Source organism: Solea senegalensis, linkage group LG8, assembly GCF_019176455.1.
Source record: "Solea senegalensis isolate Sse05_10M linkage group LG8, IFAPA_SoseM_1, whole genome shotgun sequence".
NCBI classification, from domain to species: Eukaryota; Metazoa; Chordata; class Actinopteri; order Pleuronectiformes; family Soleidae; genus Solea; species Solea senegalensis.
The window spans coordinates 14,954,696-14,978,488 of record NC_058028.1 but is presented as its reverse complement, the minus strand read 5'-3'; the positions used below and the strand labels follow the sequence as shown (position 1 = coordinate 14,978,488).

The 23,793-nt window shown below is 41.3% G+C and overlaps 1 protein-coding gene across 4 annotated transcripts in view; it reads right to left on the bottom strand.

Annotated features, from left to right (window-relative positions):
* The window catches only part of zgc:172282 (leucine-rich repeat and fibronectin type III domain-containing protein 1-like protein), an 81,051-nt gene extending 68,765 nt beyond the window's left edge, over positions 1-12,286 (bottom strand). For 3 of the 4 annotated variants that reach the window (XM_044032732.1, XM_044032733.1, XM_044032734.1), the window contains exon 1: positions 7,560-7,614. In XM_044032732.1, coding sequence (XP_043888667.1) covers positions 7,560-7,592 — 33 coding nt within the window. In that variant the 5' untranslated portion in view covers positions 7,593-7,614. Of the gene's footprint in view, positions 1-7,559; positions 7,615-12,198 lie in introns of those variants that run through there. The other variant, XM_044032735.1, reaches the window with a different exon arrangement.
* Positions 12,287-23,793: the final 11,507 nt, after the last annotated feature.

Below are 23,793 nucleotides of genomic sequence, written 5' to 3'. Positions count from 1 at the left end.
TGAGTTTCACTTATTTGTGCACATCTAACACAAATAAAACATTCACTACCTTTAAGTCTTCCAGTCATGTCAGGCAAGGTCAAAAACATACTTATTCAAAAACATCACACCACAATAACTGATTGGTTGAAAATGAGTCTCAAGGTACTCCAAAGAGAGTGTGAGAAGAGACCAGGGCCTGTCAACTGGTGTCCTCACAGTGTAGCTCATGCATTCTGACAGCGGAGCCATATCTTGATATTGTCTCTGTGTCTGAACAAATGTAATGTCAACCGTGTTTAGAGAAAGATTTTGCGTTTCTGACGAGATTATAGTCGCTGCAGCCTAGCAACAGTTTGCAGTCTAGTAAAGAAATCGCTCTCTCCCTGGTTATTCTGTACAGTCTCTTTGGGTAATGTGTCTCTAAAACAAAGTGTACATTTCAATGAAAAGCCCTGAAAATATATATAGAATGTGTGTTATGAACAATGTATAAATAATATGGGATAACCACCAATGCACAAACCACTATTCAGTCTTTAGATGTTCTATTCAAATATAAGTTTTGATGTTGATTTTCACTTTGCATCATTCCAAATATTCCCTATTTTCTGACAGTTGTTAACCGTAGGATTGTTTGACAGGCACATTTCTACATATTTACATGAAACTAATTATAGGATATGTTGAATACTTCCCAAAAATGAAGCTTTGATAATATTAATATTTAATCTTCAATATTTCAAAATGATGTGATCCTCAAATTTCCTAAACTTGGAAAAAACCCTTGTGGTAGAAAGCATCTGCCCTTCAAAAAGAAAAAAGAACACATTTTTGACTGGCATTGTGCTTTTCTGGTGCTGACCCAGAGCTTCCCATGGAGTGGGATGTAGGATACTTTCACAGCGGGGATCAATATGATTACAGCCTATGAGATGAGATGTGATGATCATTCTTGTGAAGTCATTGGTGAAATGCATGCTGTTTTTCCCTCCCATTGCAGCAGATGCCTCCAATTTAACCCCGAGAAACAATTATGTGTTGAAGCTTTCACTGTTCACATTTTAGCAGGATTTAGTTTAGTTTTGAATTTTTTAATTAAAAAAAAAACAACAATAACTTAGTAGTTACCATGAAGGGTAATTAAACGTATCCCCTTAAAAAAATATTTAAAAAATTATAATTTTACCTTCCAGACAATGACACATGTAAACTGTACCTTCATTATAATATATAACACATGATTGATCCCATGTTGGAGACTGATATGGAAAGTTCCAAGGGTTTATTGAACCTGAAACTTTATATCACTGCTTGGTATCTGGAACTCAGGATGAATGTAATTGTCTTTAAGGGAATGACTTTTGCAATTAAATACACATTACATTACATTTGCAGCCTCCACCACCACAAGCCTATGTCCTTTCTCCACCTCTGAAAAACATCAGTGCTACTCCAGAATCTAAGTATGTGGCCACATATCGAATGTCGTGGCCTGGAAAAAGTTTTCTCTGGTTATGCTGGGTGACAAAGATGTCCCCCAATAGGCCCTGAGAGTTAAAAAAAAAATCACACTTTTTATAACACAGATGTTACAAAAAAGTAAAAAAATCACAGGGAAAAGGTAACAGGAAAGCAATGGAGATGAGTCTGATGTCTCTTGACGTAATAATATTGTGTTCTTGGTGAGGGTCAGTCGAAACCTCTCTGCAGCTCGACACATTGCAGAAGCTGCAAACATGGTCATACACTGTGGATAAACAGTTGCCCAGACAGACATTCACCACCAATATTGATCCGATACGCAGGGATCCAACGCACACACACATTATTGTACAGCACTCTCTGTAGGAGGACTCTCGTAGAGAATTAATTCCCTAGCTCCTTCCCCTAACTACCACAACTAAATACCTCACGCTAAAACCAAGTATTCACTCCAAAACAGCTCTTTGTGAGGTCAAAATGTCCTCCCAACCTACAACAGACACACACACACACAGAAGGGGAAACAGAAGCTATCTAATGGCTCTCATGTTACATGAGTCCTTCTCTCCACTCCTCTTTCTGTCTATCTATATCTTCTGCCTCTCACACAGTTGCTTGTGTCCTTCTATTGTTCTCCTCTGTTTCACTGTCACTGTTTCCCCCCCCCGTCTTTGCTCATTTTCCCTGTCGCTGTGCGTCGTCTTTCCAGCGCTCTGTCCTCTCGCTGTCAGTACAGTAGATAATGAGGTGATTGCGGCCACGAGCATGGTACATTAATGCCTGTCGCGCTGCACTCACCCGTAACACTAACCGCAGCCTCAGGTTTACTGTAATGCTCACACACACACACACACACTATGCTGCTCTTTGCTCCTTCTTTAAAAACGTGATATATAACGGGCACGTCCTCTCGTCCCTGAGCCACTTTATAAACTATATGTACATCTTCTCTCATCGTTTGCCATCGGACTTAAATAAACTTACGCTGATTACTGTATTTTTGCAGGTCATCCGGCTGCATCGGATCTTAAAAAGGAGGATCACTTATATGTCATTCTCGTCTTCTTATACAGTACAGGGGATCGGGAGGAAGAGAGGGAAGTGTGAAATAACTCAGAAAGAGATGTAAATGAGCGGGAGAAGAGTTAAGCAAAGAGGTCATGTAACAAGAGAGCCATTAGTGAATGTCTGTTTCCCCTCCCCTGCGAGATCTCTGAAAGACAGCATCTCTCACTCTCTCTCTCTCACTCTCTCTCTCGCTCTGTGTGTGTGTGGTGTGTGTGAATAAACAGGACCTTCTCTGGCATAAACACTGACCCTGTCAGGACCAGTAGTCCTCATGGAGACCCAGGGCTGCTCCTAATACCTGAGGAAAGCGGTAAAATTCGAGGCTAGGTTTGGAATTGTGGTGAGGTTAAGATTCAGAGAGTCAGGCATCACCTGGTTATGGTTAAGCTTAGGGATTAACGTTTTGTTAAGGCTGTCCAAATGAAGAGAAGTCAATGCAGTGTCCTAAAAAGAATAGCTGTGTACATGTGTGTACGTGTGTGTGTGGGTGCTTGCATGCCTGTCATGTCTTCCCTGACATGAAAAAAAAAAATATCCATAATTACTTTTATATACCACTGTACCTGCAAAACAAACTGTTTTTCTACACAAGGGTGAACTGACATAATCTTCAAACTTGAATGAATGAATGTTCTTATATTGATATGTATGTGTATAAAGAAAAGTAATGTTAAAATGTTTTGAATCCTTCCATTGTGATGTTGTCAAATTAGTCAAATCAGCTGTTGGTTGGCGACAAATCTCCGTCTGGGGACAGGGGCATATATCTTGGGACCCCCTTTGTGTCATTTAGCATTTGCAATCCAAGTTGCATTTGAGCGACAACGTCTAAAACCAGAAGTACAGTGTTTTTTGGCTAATCTCTATCTCTCGCTGTCTGCGTTCATATGCAGATCATCGCAAGCTTATAGCCCTGCATTACTTTTAATGGGTTCCCACGTCTTTTTACTCTCTCCACAAACTGTTTATCTCAAACAACCGAATGACTGCTCAGCCATGATCGTCAAAACAACTAAAAAAACAAAAGAAAAAACAAACCAGAAGGGATATTATTATTACAAATTGTGCCTCTTGCCTACAGATTTACATACAGAATGTTCTCAGAAGGATGGGGACATATTTTCCTCCCTCATGTCTAAGATGGCATCTGTTTTTTCCTCCCCTGTTGTAAATTGTACTGGTGTTTTATTAGCTGCCATGAATATAGAGGGGGAGTTTGACAAGCAACAAAGAGTTCGCTTGTGCGTTCAGTCAAACTGGGGAAACTCCTGACTCCATCCACTCTTGACATTATTTATTTTTGTTCTGGTTAAATGAAGGAACATACACTTCCTCCTCCACTTTCTGTCATTTTACACATTTCTCTGCTCTCTGCTCTCAGTATCTTTCACAGTCGTCCTCTCCAGGCTTGTGATGTGAGTTTTAGTTCACGGAGTCTAGAAATAATCACAACACAAACACAGGGGCGATGTGGGAGCCGCCGAATGTACCGCGTGAATGCGAAGATCTCGGAGGTGTTTGATATGCTGAAAGCACGGGCACGTTGACCTTGAGAAACGATCAACGTTGAAAAGGGTTGGGTTTTTTTCTCTCTGCAAAATGTTAGCATGTAGATTTTATTGAAGCCAGTGAAGTGGAGAAGCCCGTGTGGCGTTTTGGTAACACATTGCATATCTGTGCTTTTGTATGTTTACAATGATGTGGCCTTGAGGTTCACACACCATGAAGGCACAATGAAGCGTCCTGATGCAGAGGTTTTTCTGTCGCTGCTTTATTCCCATGTCTTACGTGCAGAAAGATCTTTCCAAATACTCAGTAGTGTAGCTAATGGGGTTCTCACTTCAAACACTTCTCATTATGAATGGCTAAATATAGGGCCTTTAGTGTTCCTCAGGTTTCCCTGTGTTCTTACTTGCTGTACCGCTTATTAATGGCCCTTTTCATTAATCATTTTTCATTCTTCTGAACATAATTTTTCTGCTCCCCTTCCTTTATTCATGTTAAAGTTCCTTATATCTCCCCCCCCTCCCCCGCCTTGTCTCCACTTTCTATTGCTTTTATTGCTTCGGATTGTACAAAGGTTATTCCGTGACAAATGTGTCTCATTTTGCCGAGCGCTGAACCAAACTGTTGGGATCCAATGATTATGGTGATTGGAGAGTAATGATATTACAGAGACAAGACAAGGGAAAAAATGTACACTTTAAGTGAGAATGAGCGGAGAAGGGGAGACAATGTAAACATGAGACGGACGGTGTACACTCCCTTAACGGGAGGAAGAAGGGGAAACTGATGGATAAAAGAAAAAGGAGAGGAGAAAGGACACATGTGCCACTTGGTAGTCATCACAGAGAATCTTCTTCATTCAGGAACTTAGCGTGCAGCTGTCGCTTCAGGGAACTGATCACACACACACACACACACAAATGCTCGCTCCCTCTCCCTCTCTCTCTCTCCTCTCACACACATGCACAAATGCTTTGGGCTGTACTTTGAACTGATCTCTGCTACTGGAGAGGCACATACAGAGCTAATATTATCCTATGGTCTTCTTATGGTAATGTGGTTTTTATTGCTATGAAGAAATATGAATATTATGGCTTTCAGCGGCGGCTTAGGGAATTACATGGCTGCCATGGTTCTCAACTTCAATAGAATATTTAGATTTCCTCTTTACGCAGGGTCTCTGGGAGGGAAATGTGTTCAGGTATTTACCTTTGTTATAATATGTGCTGACATGTTTTATTTTTCATACCTATATGAGTTGGAACAAATGACCAACGTTCACTCTCATGGCTTTCCTTAGCACAGTCTGTGTGGATCTGAGCTATATGGCAGCCTGTTCATGTGACCTGAAAAAGACAGGGTCCATGACACAGTGAAGTAATATGTCAATTAAATGTCTCCTTGCCCTCTAGCTCAAACAAAGAAGAATACGTCTTCATTATTGACCTGCGATATCCCTCCGTAAATATGGAGTAATTGAATGTTCTCACTCTGCGGGAACAAAAACACCAAGGTACACGTGATTACATGCTTATTGAAAGTGAATAAATGAAATATTTGTGTTGCAATTTTCATTGCATTTTCTGCAAACTTACTCACAGACATTCAATCATCCAAGCACAAGGGGAGAGTGACAGACAAACCCCAGATCAAGAGTTTTGATAATAGACTCAGATTGGTATTGAGCTTTAATAGCAGCGAATCACACGGTAAACTAGTAAGAGCTGATGTGTGAGATGTCTTTGATATGACACGACAAGAACAATAACTACACACGGAGCTTTTGTCTCTTGCTGCACCGATGACTGTTTCGCTGACAGTCATAGACCGGCACAGAGGACAAAGTGGGGGAGACATTTGCAAGTCATGAGGTGGGGGGGTATTAAAAATGGAAGTTGTGATAATAAATGTGTGCATAGCATATGTACTGTATGCATTAATGTATATTTTATTTAAGTAATATCACTTGAGAGGGAGTGTCGTCGTACTGTGATGCGGTCTAGGGTGATTTTATACAACAGTTCTACTAACTTCTAACTATAACATAAATCAAAACTGGATCGACTAGACTGTTGCCTAGCAATACAAACAATGAGCATATCCTGGTTATGTCCACTTCTTTGACTCATGTACATTTATTTGTATTTTTTATTGATTGTGTCGACTGAGTTGTTTGTGTTTGGTACATCTCAATCTGACCGTGCACTGCTCCATCGTTTCCTGCTCTCACTCGATGGTCTCCAGCAACTTTTCAATTAACTTTCAGATCCGTCTCACTCCCGTGTGTGTGTTCACTCCAGCTGCCAGTCTGCGGTGTCTCATACGCGTCTCTCCCCCACACCACTAATACGCTCGTGACTTTAGTTTATGATTTATCTCTGACTTAGGCAGACGGAGAGCAAAGGAGAAATACAGAGTGTCTGCACTTCACCTGGTATAATAATTAATAGTTTTTAAAAAATACAATATTTAAGTTTTTGCATGTAGTCTGTTTCAGTGCCTAGGCACTAAAAATACTGTGAAAGGTGTGAGTGTTTTGTAATATTGCTCGCTAGTAGAATGCCAGTATCATTATCAACAGATCTTTAGATTGTTTGTTTTTTGCTGGGAACCGCACATGTCACACATGAAAAATAGGGAAAGCACTGAAGCTTAAATATAGACACAGGCGCATGTCACACACGCCGTGTGAACACTCTAATCTATTAACATTTGTTAGGTACTTTTAACGGTGGTACTTTGCATATGTGGGAGCGTGATGGTTACACCAAGACTGGTATTCTCGCTTGGTTTTGTTTGTTTTGATGCCAGTTGTGTATTTACAATAAATATCTTATTTTCCCACCTCAAAAACCTAAAAAACAACTTCTTTTTTTTAATTAGCACAGGAAGCCGCCCACTTTTCATCACTTTTAATGAATCAGCAGATTGCCGAATAACATGTGAGGCATGGAATCTGAGTCATACTTCATCGGATGAGTAAATTACTCTTCCAGTCGGTTTACACCAGTTTGGTAAATACTGTCTCATACAGTTAAGATGTTGCATGATGTGAACTTCATATGTGGACATCTTCAGTAGTTAGCTGCAGGCAACTAGACCTGTTTGAGTTATGTTTCAATATGTTTCACCTCTCATCCAAGAGGCTTCAAATCTGACTAACTGGTGGAAAAATCCAAGTATTCAGTCTGTCTAAAGAAATGTTTTAAGAAAAACAATGCAGGTCATTCCAGCTCACGCCCGCGTCGCAGTTTCAGGTTGTTAGTTTTGCCCGAGTTAAGGTGTGAAAGAGGGTGGTTTAGGGTCACCTGAGAGGCCGAGTCTGCTATCGCGCGAGTGTCTAAGGTCACGTTTGTTTGTGTGTTTGAGACTCCGAGAGACATAGGAGGATTTTTAACAAACACCGCATCCCTGTACTATTCACTTTACGGCAGAAACGTGTTCATCCAAAGGACAAATCTCCACGGCACAAACAGAGCAATGTGGTATATGCAGTGCAATATAATGAGAAGTGCCCTGACCTCTTCAGTGGGGAAACCAAACAACCGCTGCATAAACACGTGGCACGGCGCATGAAGAGCCGGCTCATGTGGACACGACTCAGCTGCCCACCTACATCTGAAGGACAAAACAGAATGTACAAGGAAAGACAGCCTATCTATGTTAACCTGGAGAAAGCATCACTCAACGGAGGAGATGGCCTAAGACACCCACTATGAGCTTTCTTCCTAAAAGGATCAACGCTCGCACAACAGCAGAGACACTGATGAAGCCTCCTGGATGAGAGATGAAACATCTTCAAGCTTAACTCAAGCAGGTCCATCTATGTAGAGGTAGACGAGTGTCGCAGTCATGGCTGCCGGACTAGACAGATATGAGTTGCACTTAGTAGTACAGTAGAGTGATGCTTCTCCTGCATCGAGGTTTTTCATGAGCAGGATTGGTGGGTGCATTTTGTGTGTTGCTGTTTTGTCACACTTCACACATGAGTGTGACCATGCAAGAATAATGTTGTCTGTTCATTTTGCTTTAGGCCGATTGCCTGGAAGACTTTGAAGCAGCGGAGACGTAGATTGGGTGTGACTGGAGCATCTGTGATGTTGCATTTAGGTGTCGACCAATTGTCAGCCTGGCCTATTGTTGGGGGCCAATATTAGGCTTTTTTCTAATTCACGCCAATATTATTAAGTCATTACAAAGTGTTCTGCTGCTGTGGCTCTGGCCGTTTGCTCTCAAGCAGCTGCTTCATGCAATGCCCTGCCCACAAGAATCTCTGATAGTGTAGATGTCGCACAAGTAATAGCCAATCGATGCCAATGCTAAAGCCCAAAAGTGCAAGAGAGATGAGAGTTTTGGCTGAACATGGCGATGGAAGATAAAGCAGCTGATGCCTCCCAAATTAAAACATTATACTCTCAACACTGAAGTTACAAAATACCACACAGCTCCTATGAGATACTTCCATAATGAAAACTGACCAAATTTGGTTCACAGCATTATGTAGCAGGACTTGGGATTCCACGCTGCTTATCTTACTGAACGGAAGCTGCAGGACGAGGGGCCGGTGGAGTTGGCATTGTGGCATTTCTGTGCATCAAGGAGATAAGAGGCACCTGCTGGCAGACAGTGACAGTGGTTTTGGGGGCTTTTGTCTCCAGGTCAGTGCGCTGGCACACGGCGTATAAAGTCGTTGACAAAAGAAAATAAATGTTATTTAACTGTTGAAGACCTTGTTAAACATGAGGGGCGTGTTATGGCGTTGGACCTCGTAAAACATGAGCAGCACGTAGCATCATTGCAGGAAGCGCCCTATGGAAGAAAAAGTTGTAGGTGGCCTGCTTGGTCAATGATTATATCTGTTGATAAAGAAACCAAAATGCAATGATTAAAATGACCACATTGCTGTATAGGTGGTAGATTGTTTGCATTATTATATTTTTAATTGCTAAAATATTATGAAAAGTGATTAAAGCTTACAGCTCGTGAACCATGGTCGACTGACCCCTAGTTACCGTTCTGCCTTCTTCTCTTTCTCTGAAATAAAAAAAGACTTGATTTTGTGTGCAAACATGCACATTTCTAACACTCTATTAAGAAAAAGCCTTAAACTCCTGATAGGAAATACCTTACTTCCTATGCAAGTGCAGTTGTCAGTCCTGTACTTCCACAGTCTGGTGCAAGACCAGACAAGAACGCTGAACCATTGCAAATTGGCAACACGCAAGCAAATTGATGCACCACAAACCCTTTAGTGAAAACATCCATCAATATGACAAACCATGTTGCTGCATTTAGAAGTACACTGCAGTTAAGAAAACGCTTGCAAATGGAGGAATGCTGTATTGTGTACAAATGCAATTGGACTGAGCTACTTCCACGTAGCGGGGATGTTTCTGGGGATCTGGTTGACATTTGCTCCAACTCAGATTCTGTGTTGAGGGACTTCCCAAAGGCCCAGGGTTTCCACGAGCATCTGCACACATTAGTACATACTCACACACACACACACACACACACACACACACACACACACACACAGGGATGACTGACAGTATTCCAATCTCTCTGTGCCTCATGAACTTGTGCATTTTTCGTTCTACAAACTTGAGATATCCAATTTTCTCATATCTGTTCATCCCTCTCGGTCTCTGAGATAACTAATCTTAGATAAGCGGCATGTTCTCTGATACCACACTACATCCTTTACTCTATCTAAATGGGAACTCTATGAATATTTCACCGGGAGATAAAGACATAAAAATAGAACATATTATAACAGATATCACCTAGTTCAAATGAGCAATCTTGAGCAGTCTTTGAAATGTTAGGCAGATAAGAAGTTCTGACTTGAAGTCTCACTCCACACGCGAGGAAAAGTTTTTCTCATGTCAGGAAAAGGCTTCATCTGATGTTCCATCTTATATGATTAGTTTAGCTAATATTCTGTGCAGGCGTCAGGCTTCTCCTGTTTACTATGATAAAACACAACATTATGATGATTTTTGGATATGGATAGCTCATTTTTAACCATTGCTAAATTGGTTCAGAGGATATGCAAAGCAATTACACGTTATTGAACCTGTTCTGACCACAGTAACTGGCACACATCTCCTCACTGAAGCTACAAATAAAATCTCATTTTACATGGTTTGTCTCCATGTGCAATATGCTAAAGAACAGTCTTAAGTCTAAATGTTATCCGTGTTCCTATTGGCTATCATTACCAAAATGGCCATTATTAGAAAGCTGCATTGACACATAACTCTCCTAGTGAGGAAATCGCTGACTCGTCTTGTGAATAAACGCTTCTAATCCAAGGTACAAAACCCCAGTTTGTTGACCATGTAAAACTAGAAATAATGCAAAGTAGCACTCGGTTACAGTAAAAGATAGGACAAGCAATGTTCTTAACATACGCTTCTTTCAGAACTGAGGCAATATTGAGAAAATGTGAGGTGTTTTAACTGTAAAAAAAAACAGTTCAACTGCAGCACCTTGTTAAAATAAAGAGCGTATTTGATGACCAAACTGCTAATAAATATCAACTTCAGTACGTTGTTCCACAGCATACAAAAATATGGTACAAAAAAGCACTAAAGGCCAGAGGTGCAGGAGGAAATAGTCCACCATAGTGCCATCAAATGTTTGGAGAGAGAAAGAGAGGAAGTCCAACATGTGGAGGATAAAGTGGGTAGATGTTTTCCATGTTTGGTATTATACAAACGTACCATAAAGTAGGTGAAATGAAAGGGCAGTGCGCCCAGACATAGTACATAACTGAATAAATGTGAAATGGATCACTACAGGTGTCCAATTTATTGGTGTATGATTTCCCACCTGTGTTAAATGGCACTTGTTGGTCTCAGTGTCCTAAACACTTTGCTGCTTTTGACCTTTAGTCTATAGAAATAAAGAACTGCTGTTCTCTGACAGGCTAATGGCTAAAATATCACTCGCCCTCCAATATGTCCACTTCTGCTTTGGTTGCAGACTCAGCTGCTTCATTCAAATTTGGATTTGGCCCAACCTGGTCGGATACATTTGGCATCACAGTGCTGCAGAGGTCTTTAGATCTGTTAAACAGCAAGACGGGGTTTCTGCAAAGATATAGTTGTATTTTAAATGACAGGTTCCTGGGTCACTCATGCATTTTGAATGACCAAATCTAAGTGCAATGGATCAAAGTGAATGACGAGTGGGCTAAGGTTTTCTGCCTGCATCATACTTTACATCCATACAATTACCAAAAAAAGAATAAAAGATAAAAGGAAACACTTTAAAACATTGGCAGTGCCGGCACAATTTTCTCCTCTACAGCGAGCCGCCACTCGAAGACTTGTTATGAAATTTTAAAATGTAATTTCAGTTCCGACTGCAGCAGGCAAGTGTGACAATTGATTAGGGGGTGTTGTACAATGACAGCTTATCCCTCTTCCAATTAAGTCCATCCATCTAGTATTAATGGCAGCATTTCTTCTCTGCTGAGCCGCCTGAGCCAAGACCCCGACCTTAACTCCTTCCTTAAGATTTATTCACAGAGACACAAACGATTTTGCTTCTATCTGAGAGCAAGGCATTCACCTGCCCCTAAAAGCTTCAACTTCTTACCCCGACTATAACCTAGGCCTGAATCTAACCCTTAAACAGTGCATACGTATATATGTATATATATATATATATATATATATATATATATATATATATATATATATATATGCAGATATGTGGTTTTTTTCAGCAGTTGGTTTGTTGTTAAAGGAGAATAAATAAATAAATAAATAAAATGAATAAAGACTTAAAGTAGAGGGATCGACCTTGCATTAGTAGCATCACAACAGACATATGGACACATGCATGAGCTGCTTCATTTCAGCAAAGTAGCCGTCACACATACAGTACGCAAGGGAGCCTAGCAACAAGAACACTACATTATGTGGGCACTGGAATATTTTAATGACTCAGTGCAAACGTATACTCATCTAATTTCCCAAACGGGATAATTAAACGTCAATGGTTTGTGTCTGTTTTAGATGTAATTAAAAGCAAACCATGGTGTTACGGTAGAGGCTGTTGTGTGTCCTCTTCGACAAGCGCAGTTTTGAATCCATACAGTACAAAAAAAAGGGGGAGTTAATAGTGCATGTGAGTTTTTTTTCCTACCTCTATCTGGTATGCTGTGATTTATTCATCAACATGAAGGTGAACTGTGGCGACCAGAGACCGTCTGAAAAGGGAGATGACCTCAAGAGAGGGATTCAAAGACCTGGAGGAGGAGAAGAGAGAGACAACACAAGGGTTTAATCTGGGATGGGGATGTTTTTCAGCCGCTCCCTTGCATTCAGTGGTATTGACTGTGTCACCAATGTGAACAGGTCATTGACTGCAATCCATTAAAACAGAGGAATTGTTTCCCCGTAAACATAGGCCTTAGAAACGGAGCGGCACAAATGACAGAGAAGCGTGAATATTTTGCAATTCTAATCAGGCAGATGGAGACACAGACACAATTGAATTGCAGTTTAAATGAAATTGTTCAGACATTTCAAAACTGCATATGTTGACCATGTGATAGCTGTGGTGGAGGAACATTTAGAGTGAGTAGAACTCACAAGGAATCATTGATGTCTAGACAAAGGTTCATTTCGTCTTAGGGCTGCAACACCTATTTATTGATCAGTCATTAATTTCAGTTTCTGAAAAGTGCCTTTCGTCTGCGTACGGTATAAAACCTCGATAACTGATCTCTACAAATGCGGGAGAGTCAACTCAGATGCTCAGTGTCTACACTTACTCCGCTAATGTGGGGATGTGTTGCTTTCAACCCTTGCACCCTTGTCAAACCTAGTATGATCATTTTAGAGTCCTCTGATCTTACTATGTTTCTGTCTCCGGTCTTTTAGTAATCTAAAAATGGAATCATAAGAGACATAGTCAGCGCGAACTCAAATATCAAGTGTATGCTTACACTAATGGGAAGCAGAGGCCCGTAAGTACAAATATACATTTCTTATGTCAGGGCTGGAAACAGTTTTGGCACCTGAAAAGCTGTGTGCTGATGCATAAGTTAATTCATCCACTATGAATCAAAGAACTGTCAAACTGAAACTGACACGACTTTGTGTTGTAGTGGACACACACACACACACACACACACACACACTTTGGCAGTCAGTTTTCCAGCGAGCTGAGCTAACAAGTTGCAGGTTATTAGAAATTCATTACTCGCATCAGAAGCCCAGAAGTGTCTCATCACTAAGACATGAAACCGCAGTGTGACAACAGTGAGACAGCTGATTAGTTTCAAGACACCCAGCGTCACGTCTTGCGCATAGGGTGAATCCACGCGAGTCACCTAAAGCTGTTAATAAAGAGGATGCTATACAGTATGTGTCTTTGCTTTCAAACCCGCTGAAGACTTGTCATAAAGGACAACAACAGCAGGCAGACCTTTCTGCACGCTGGTTCAAGTTGGCAGATGCAACGTGCACATGTCAGGGCTGTTGCTTGGCTGTTTGCACACAGATATAAACATGGGCTGATTTTGACATGTAGAGTATTAATTATCTTCAATAAAGGCACCCCCACTTAAAAAAAAAAATATATATATATAAGTAAAACACATACACAGACAAATTCTAGGAGTGGCAGCACCATGTTAGTGATATCTTCTTCTTATTTTTTTGTTATTCCTTATGCTTTCGATGGCTTTTTAGCTCAACCCTTGCCACCATGTATGTTTTTTTGGGGACTTTTTATTTATTCCAAACAAAGAATACATGAAGATCAACACAAGTTCACAATCTGACCAAGTTTTATCATTTGCTATCATTTGTCTCATTGGATTCCATCGTGTTTCAAATGTTTCGAGGTTCAGCTGTAGTCTTGCCGTAGTTTTTTTTCCGTAATAAAGAACTTTTTTACTCTCCATTGCATGATATTAGGAGGTTGTGGCTTCAGCCAAGAAGTTGTGAAAGTTTTCTTTGCTATCAAGAGCAAGTATGTGCAGTCTCTATCTATCAGATCGCCTGGTCAAATCCCCAATATGTATCGGGATGGATCAAGATGGAGTTCCAAAAACCCAGTGCCAAAATATAATGAGTGAAATCACCCACCGCCCCACAGTTCCTCCAACATAAATCAAACGTGTTACTACATTAAGTGATAGATGGGGGTGTTCAAATAATGCATCTTCACCTTCCAAACTCCCTCCATGTTGGACTGTTAATATATGTCCAGACCTGAATGTTTCCTCCCCTCCTCTTCATCTGTTATTATCACATTTGCTTCCAATTCTCAGTTGCCAGTATGTATTTATGTGTAAGTCTGTTGTGGTCAGTGCTGCTGGCTTCACTGAATGAACATTCATTCATTGAATTTGAATGTTACATTTTATGTCTTAACATAGTTTGTCAGTTGTTATGAGCAGAAAAAAAAGGGGAGACTTATGTACAAAAGTTACATTTTTCCTTTCAAATAATACCTTTTAAGGTCAAAATTGTAATCTGTACTACAATTACTTCATTTATTTCATCATCTTAATTAATCAGAGATTAGTACATTGCTCAACTATGCTCTCGTTCTCCTTTCAGTCTCCTTTCTCTTTACATGAGGGGAGTGCGTCTTCCCTCTTCACTCAGCGACCGTGCTCCTGTGCATCAACCACTCAAACAATGCTCCTTGTTAATTAAATGCAACAGAAATAGAAATGTGCTAATCTCGTGCCAGGACTCACTTTTTTTGTAGTGTTACTTAGCAGCATGTGCACAGTACTTAAATATCCAAGTTCAAACGCGATGTCCATCGGTTGCAATTAAAATGTACATCTGGAGTTCTACCCATCTATTTCTCTGTGTGTGGCTGCGGATGATGTGTAGCAATGCAGTTTTATTCAGTTGATTAAATCTTTGCTCGAGTGAAACTGCAATTAAATAACATTTCATCGGAAAGCTATTCTCTGAAGCAATTCCAATTCCCCCATGAACCACCTTCAGGTACGACGCTGTCTTTGAAAACCACAGTTACTGCATCAATCGAATCGTCACACTGCTTCGTCTGAATGGTAGGATCTTGGAAGTCGTTGGTATTCCGCTCGGTTTGACTCTATATTTAGCAACTGTTCTCCACGGGGCCATGTTAGATTGTGGTGAAATGACCTGTCAGTGCTCTGTGTGTGTGCGCGCGTGTGTCTCCATGTCCCTGATCCTCTGTCGTTGAACATGTAAGCAGGAAAAGAAACAAAGAGTAATGTGAAAAGCGCTGAGGTATAAAAGATTAAAATATGCAAAGCAGAAACACCCGCATTGAAGTTGCATGCCACACACAACACATAACACGCAGGCTAAGGTCAGGGCCACGCTGGATGCATGAGCAGGGGTTTGGGTTGCGGAATGTGTTGCTTTACATCAAAGCACATATTAACTGCTTAGAGACCTGCGTCTCAGATGCCGCTCACAACTCGACTTCTTGCCTATTTATTTCTTTTTCTTCCCATTTCAATGTAAAATAGACGTTGAAAATGACCTGTTATTACAGTGATGGTGTATATATTTGTCACAATGTCAAACATTTGTTTTAAGGTAAAAGCAGACCCTGATTGTGAGGTATTTAGAGCAACATGGAGGTATATGATACGATCATTTTCAAAAACAAACCCTATGTGGAACGTAGCGGTAGCTCTGCTGAACATGTATCAAACCCAATCATACCAGTGAGCTTTCAGTGCAATAAGACAATAAGTCATAAATATAAAGTGACTGGACCTTTAGATTCTGAGAGACTTACTATGCCTTCAACACAATTACACACAAAATAAATGGAGACAGGCTACAACTATGTTAGGAATGCAATTAACCGGGCAAGATTTTGACAGTTGAGAGGCATTGGCCATTATAGAGTTGTCTCAGATTTTATTCAGCCCCAGTTTGTCTTGCATAATGACTGCAGCTACAGATGGTGCCACTGCTGTTAAACCCTGTATATATTACTTTTTTCTTCTTCTGTTTTTTGCCCTCCAAATTTGAGAACTTTGCCTTATGGTTTCTGCTTAACCCCTCCCCCCCAGTTCCAAATATCTGCCGAGTATTATTAGTCTGTGGTTAAGACCCTGCCTTGTGTACCAAAGACATCATGGTCGCAAGTTCGATTCCACCCCTGGCTAATTGTATTTGATTCCATTGTAAGTCGCTTTGGATAAAAGCGTCTGCTAAATGACATGTAATGTAATGTAATGTAATGTAAATGAAAATGAAAAAAAGGTGATGATTTATGGTTGAATAACCTTACTAACAGAATACAGTAAATATGTTTAATTAATATACATTGAAAGGTGTTTTTTGTTGTTAATGGCCTGTAAGCACCCTGCTCTCATCTCACAACATCTTCCCTGATGCTTTTCTCTTCCCATTTCTCATGATATTTTTTTTTCTTGACCTTGCATCCACCATTATATCATCAATTTCACTCTCATTTTAATCCAACATACCACTTCCACCATCCCCGATCCTTCCTCCCCCCTTCTGATGCAGCATAATTATCTGGTCATTATTATCAGAATCATTCTGTTTCCTCATTATAAACCCATCTGCCCTGCTCTGCTCTGCCCTGCTCTGCTCTGCACTCCAACCATTATGACAGAAACACGCATGAAAACAGAAACTGAAGAAAACACACTCTCTCACCTCACTCTGTATCTCTGTCCCACACACAATCTCATCACTGGAGCCACTTGAGTGACTGAGCACATCAGTCCTGAGCAATTATGCCGAGAGTGAGGTAAAGATGTTGGACTAATCTAGTGAGATTGCTCAAGGAAAGAAAAAAAACAAAAAAAGAAAACGCACTACATTCGCCCTGATATAGATAAAAATGGCATTTTTGCAATGGCATATGCATTTACAGTTACATTGTTCTCAGTCTGACACCTGCTCATTTTAATCCTGTCATTGTGTGGCATCACGATATTACATAAGTGACCAGATACGAGAAAACCCAGCACAAGTTGTTGTTTTTTTACAGAATATGCAAATTTAAATCACAAAGAAGCTGCTCAGTGCTTCAAATCACAGTATATGCGGTTCTTAAAATCATAACCTTTGTGTCTGAATTTGGGTTTGTTTGATCACGGTGTACCGATTCCTAGTTGGGTATCGTGATACCACATTGCAGTGCTTCTGTTGTTTTTTGGCCAATCACAGAGGAAACACATGGCTACTTTATATGCAGGCTCATTACTGTTGTGAAGATGGACAAGGGGAAAACACATCGCAGAAGAACCAAATCGTGGCTGTAACAGCGCAAAAACAGATGCTTCTAGTCATGCCGGCGCCGATCTCACTCCTGCTATGCTACGGAAATGCTACGGAAGAAGAAGCCGCAACGTGTAGCCACAAACTTTCTCCAGAGCTTATGTACAACAAACGTTTGGATTCTTTAGCGGGCCAAAAAGAGAGTGGCAGGACATGAGGGTAATTGGACAGACAGTACAGTAGTTACTTCTGAGATGGCGACATGATGCCCGTGCAGAATAGAAAGCACCCCCCCCGAACCTCCTCTCATTAAGCTCATCCAGCGATAGACTGATCCATCCACACTACACCATATCATATTTCATTTTATTTTTCTCTGTTCAAACTACTACAATAGTTTATGTCCTGTGGGCTAACAGCTATCGGATGTCACTGACAGCTACACTGGGAGGGGGTTGGACTATGTAAATGATATGATGATACTATCATATATATATATATATATATATATATATATATATATATATATATATATACATATATATAAATGTAATGAAATGTACATCACCAGCTAGATTAGTGAATTGCAAAAGCGTTTATCAAAGAGCTTTTCATATGGTTAGATGCTGTTGTGATGATCTCTAAATGCTCTGTTCCGACAGCCAAGCCTTTTAGCACCGTGCAGTCAAGCTCGCAGTGGCAGGCAGTCGGTGCCTGTGTTTGTGGGACCATATGTGTGTGTGTGTGTGTGTTAAGTGACGATCACAGCCATTTGCTGCAGTTTGGGAGTAAGACGTTTGCCTGCAAGCTCTCTTGAGAATCTAGAGTTTCCTGCAGAGTTTCCATAAGTGAGTTTAGTTAACAGTTATATATCATTTCACATTTGAATAACTATACATTTACACCAGCTCCACCAATACACAAACACACAAATAGGTCACTGGATGTGTCTCACATGCACACCCTGAATGCCAGGCACAACCAGAGGTTTGAGAAGAGATAGTTAATAATAAGAATCTGTGTTCTTGTATGAAGAACCAATGGGCTTGTCCTGGTGTCCCTATCAACTAAGGTTCAGGTACAAAGTCATCATCTAACCGCTTTATCCTCCACCGTGTGGCCCTCAGGTACAAAGTCTGTATTTATTTTGCACTTCCTAATGTCCACCCAAACACACTTTTCAGTACCAGTTTTAACATTGAACCATCCTCACACTCAATCTTACAACACATCTACACTCACCAGCAACTTTATTAGTTACACATCTTCGACTGCGTGTTAACACAATTATGTAATCTACTAATCGCCTGTACCTAAGGGCATGCAGATTTGGTCAAGGCAACTCGCTGAAGCTGAAACTGAGCATCAAAATCGGGGAGACAGTTAATTTAAGTGACTTTGAACTTCGCATGGTCGTTGGTGGCAGATGGCTGATCTAAGTATTTCAGCAATTGCTGATCTACTGGGCTTTTCTGCACAAAAAAAGAGAAAATATCCAGTGAGTGTCAGGTCTCTGGGTCGAAATGCTTTATTGATGCCATAGGTCAGAGGAGAATGGTCAGAATAGTTTAAAATGACAGTAACTCAAATACCACTTCAGTCAGTCCCTGAAAGCCCAACACATCAAAGCTTTAAGCAGACGGGTTGCAGCAGCAACTCCTGCTACTTTATTATGTGTGCTCTGTACCTAATATAGTGGCCATGAGTGTATATGTAGCACTTTTTTCTACCACACACATTCACACACTGCCGGCACAGCTCTTAGGAGCTGGGGATCGAAGCCACCCTTGAAAAAAAAATCTATAAAAAATTAATTGTATACAGTATTAGCTTCCTATCCCCATCCCCTTGCTTCCTCTAAGCTGGATGTCACCATATATCCAAACGTATTGTTTGTGTCATTACACATTTAAAGCACGTTATTACATAAAATAGCTAATGCGTACAGTAGTCTGGATTATTGACAAATCTCCAGTTTTTTAATCCCTTTTCTATATAACACGAAAGGAGAACGCGTTTGTTAGGAGATGACGATAAGTGGTGTCCAGCATCACCTTAAAAATGCACCTGTTAAAACTAGGAACTATTTGACCTTTAAATAGAAAGTATGTTGTCTGGTGCTCACACAAACATGCTGACACACACACACACACACACACACAGCTCCAGCTGTGCGACAGATTAAAGATTAAGAAAGGATGAATCTGTCTACACGCCACGGATCACAACATTAGCACACATGTGCAGTTGATCTCCAAAGATGCATCCTGCGTACCAGCACAGATAGGTTACTGATGTATGCTGTCGGTGGTAGTCAGCACACTTTACTGATCCAGGAACACCCACCAGATTTCCTTCTTTCTTGTCTATTTCTTGCCTGTTCTTCATCAGAGGTTTCATATGCCACATCCCTTTTTATTTTGCCACTCTGCAAAGCAGTATGTTTAGGGCCATCTGCTTGATGCTTTAATTTTGTCTGCAATTTCTGAACCCGAGGCAGCGCCGTACACCGTGTATCATAGTCTCGTTTGAAAGAAAAGAGCTTGTCCTATGATGGACAGCACATGCTCCAGGGAAGACATTTGTCTATATGTTCAGATGTGTTTTAACTGTCAGACGATTGTCTTTAGGGTGGGTTTAGCGGCGCTCGGATCATGGCGAGCGATGTTATTTTTGTGATGAATAAAGGAAAATGACTAATTTATCTAATTAAGCTTGGCTGTCAGCCACCGTGCAGCTTCAAGGGAGAAAGAACACAGGTTAATTTGTGGAAAATAGAGCAGAGAATTTCTTTTTAATTTATCTCCAAGAAATGACTGGGCGAGATAAATGTAGTAGAATAAAGAGAGAGAGGAACAGAGAGAGATAAATGGAAGGAATAGGAATAGGAGGGAGAAAGACTTTACTGCATAGACACGGTTTCCCACTTTCATGCCTGTTTCTGTGGTCTCACTGTCAGTCAAAATAACTATCTGAGAGCGAACCTACTCTAATTCCAAAGGAAGTGATCCCCAAAACACCTTTTGACTTAAATCCATCACAGATTCCTCACTGGATGCAACTGAACAGGACTGAATGGGCCTCAGTACACACAAAAAAAACAAAATAAGAGGGTCTCAGTAATTCTAACCTAATGCAAACCTCACTGAAATGTATTGTGACAGACTGTGATGAGCCGAGAGGATGGTTGATGTCAGTGAGTGTCCTCACAAAGATAGAAGTGCATGTGTGTGCAGGTGGCCGGTGGTGTGTGAGGTAAATATTATTGCTCTGTCCCGCCTCCAGGATAACGTCCCACATGGCTGGTGATGACTGACAGCTGCTTTTGAGTCCTTTCTTCGCTGCCTCTTAGCTCTCCTTATCTTCTCTCCTCTGACTTGTCTGGGTTTTTTTTCCCCCTCTAAGTGTCTGTAAATTTATAAGAGTGCATGTCTAAATGAATCTGAGAAAATGTGATAACAAGAGTGTTTTCCCTCCCTAAAATTGGGGATTGCACCAATTTTATACATCATGAATCACCTTTCAATTCATTCAACATTCTTTCTCACACGATATAAGGAAACATATTAAATAGTTGAGGTACTCTGAGGTCAGAGTTTCCGTCTGAGGTTGATTCTGTGGATTTACCCTTTAATAGGCTTAAGACGAGGCGAGCAATAAAATCAAGATGGGAAGGGCCCAAACATGACTGAGAGCTAGTCAAGTAATTGTATGCCAATATGGTTTGGCCCAGAGAAGAATGGGTAGAGCAGCAGCTATATCCTACCTACAGAGCCCGTGCATGGCACCATGCTACCTGTGAGAAATCCCCAGAGCTCAGTGCTCAGTTCTCACAGGGAGCAAGTGTTATGAATGGGCGGGCAGGGCTGCCTGAGGCCCGGGGAGAACCATGAAGCACCGGGGAGGAAACACAAAGTATTCCAGGCTATCCAGCTCTGGCTGGAGGATGAGTGCTGGCTTTGGGCACGGGGGCCGCGGAGCTCTGGGGAGTTCTCGCAGGGAACAAGTGCCATGCACGGGCGGACAGGGTCGCCTGAGGCAGGGGAAGAGCCCGAGAGCTCTGGGTAGCACTGGGGAGGGAAAACTATTGTGAGGGAATTAAAAAATACTGTCTAAAAATATTTCCCACCTTGACCCTACCCGGGATCCGTAATATGCTCTGATCCACGATGCAAGAAGTTGGTCTTGTGATCTAGATTAACGAATAATTAAACAACATGATTAACTGCATATGAAGAACACAAGGTAGCACTTACACAACTTAGTGCGGCATTACAAATGCTACTTCATTTTCTGTAACAGACGCCACATAAGGAGCCGTTCACAAGCCTCTTCCTAAACACATGAAAGACAGAAGCCAGAGGGTGTTGTAAACCGAGGCGCTCATGAGGGTCAAGCTCCTGACACGCCTGTCGTTACTAAGCAACAGAAACCTGGGAGCTTCTAAGATTAGCAGCTTCACCGTATACATTAATACATTAAAGTGAGAAATAGAATCAAAACAAAGACAACAGAGTATCAGCACTGCTGCTCTGTGTGAGTGTCTGTGTGTATCCATTCATCCATCCTCTACTGCTTCATATAGATACGAAAGACAGGGTACACCCCGGACAGGTCGCCGGGTCTGTGTGTAGTCACAACACTAATATTTAAGCATTCTCAGGAAATGTTATGTACCAGAAGCAAGCCTGACTTCACCAAATAATTCAGGATCTCGGTCAGGACAATTGAGGTTCCAAGTTTATTTCAGTGTAAACGAACACTGGGTTACAAAGACACATACAGAGTATTTTGGCACAGGCTGAATCTCATCAGTGGAGAATCTGTTGATAGACAAAGTGCTGAGTTGGCACCAGCGGTGCAGTTATTGGGCAGTTGAGGGGATACCGGGCAGGGGTGTGTGGAGAGAGAATGATACTATATTCTGATCCACCTGTTCCCCCGTAATGCCTGCTTTCAGCCCTCTATCATGTGGTACACTGCACGAAAGGTCTCACAGTCTAAAAGACAGGTGTCAAAGGAGCCTTCTGATTGAGTGGGCCGAAGTGTAGCTACGTGGGTGCTTTATGCTCACACAATGGTACGTTTGACTGACATGATGACTTTTGTTTTGGTCTGACATGCATGCTCCACCGCCAAGACAGGTGGTGCTCAAGTATTGCATATTGCACTTTTAAGAATGCAAATAAGGCCCTGACACTGCAGTTGTTTTTAATGGCACAATGCATAATTTAGATTAATCTCATGGAAAGGGCATCTTTTGAAGTATTCAAGATTGTTTCTCAGGGAGTGCACAAACGCTTTCCTTGTGTCTGTCTCACAGAGGCCAAGGTGAAGTTTGTGCCAGAATGGTAGTGTAGTAGCCAGACCCTGACCTTGACCAAATCACCAGCAGGTTGTAGACACACAGTCTCTCTCTCACACACACACACACACACACACACACACTTCTCATGGAACCGTTTCTTCATTCCCTACTTCTCTCCATTTCCCAACCACTTACAACACCACTATTTCTCTCTATTTAGCCTGTCCACATCACCGGGGAGGCACTAGTTTTTGTGTGTATCCACCTGTGTGGGTGCGTGTGTGTGTTCACCAGACTGAGTTGATGGGTTGTGATAGGTCTCAGGGAGAAAGCCAGACCACAGCAGTTAACACTGACCTCTCCATCGGTGTCTCTCCACCTCCCACACAACTCTCTCTCTCCCTCCCTCTCGACATGCCTCTCATTTGCTGTTAGTCATATCCCTCTCCTCATATACTGCTTCTCATCTCTCAGTTTCCTCTTTCTCCTGCACACTTTCCACACTATCTTTATTTTTTACCATAATCCCTGCTCCTTTTGTTTGTCCTTTTTGTCCAGAGTGCTGGCCAGATAAGCAAGTTCATGTTATAGCTCTGCAGTCGCCTGCCTTCTCTCTCTCTCTGCAGAGTAACTCTGCATTTCTTTCCTTCTTCCACCTCCTTTTCGTCTTTCACCTTAAGGCTCCTACACACTGTGCGATAACAGGAATCTTTCAGTTTCACTACATGTCACACTATGCATGATGGCTCTTTTTTTTCTTTAACAATCTGTGCTCCTGTGACTATATAATATAAGTTTTAAGGCATGACAGATTGTGCCATGATTACCTGGTTGATCATAGAAGTATGTCAAAAGTTGTCATGACCGTGTACGCTCTAATTAGGCAAACTGTGCTTTGAGATGAATGCTAACATCAGTCTGATAAAGTGCTCACAAAGGCGATGCTGATGTTTGGCAGGCGTTACATTTTCTGACACTTGTTTTCTTGCCAATGACATGCTAATCACGTGGTTCTAACTGCTCAAATGACAACGTTGACCTACCGACGGCACTAAAGTGAAAATGAAGCATTTTGCCCATGTGACACATGAGAGACGGATACATGTGAGCAATTCCAAGGCAGTCTGTCGATTTCTTGTTGGCATTTCGCTCAAACGAGAACCGGATGTCACTGTGTGATTCATCCTCCATTAATGTATGTAC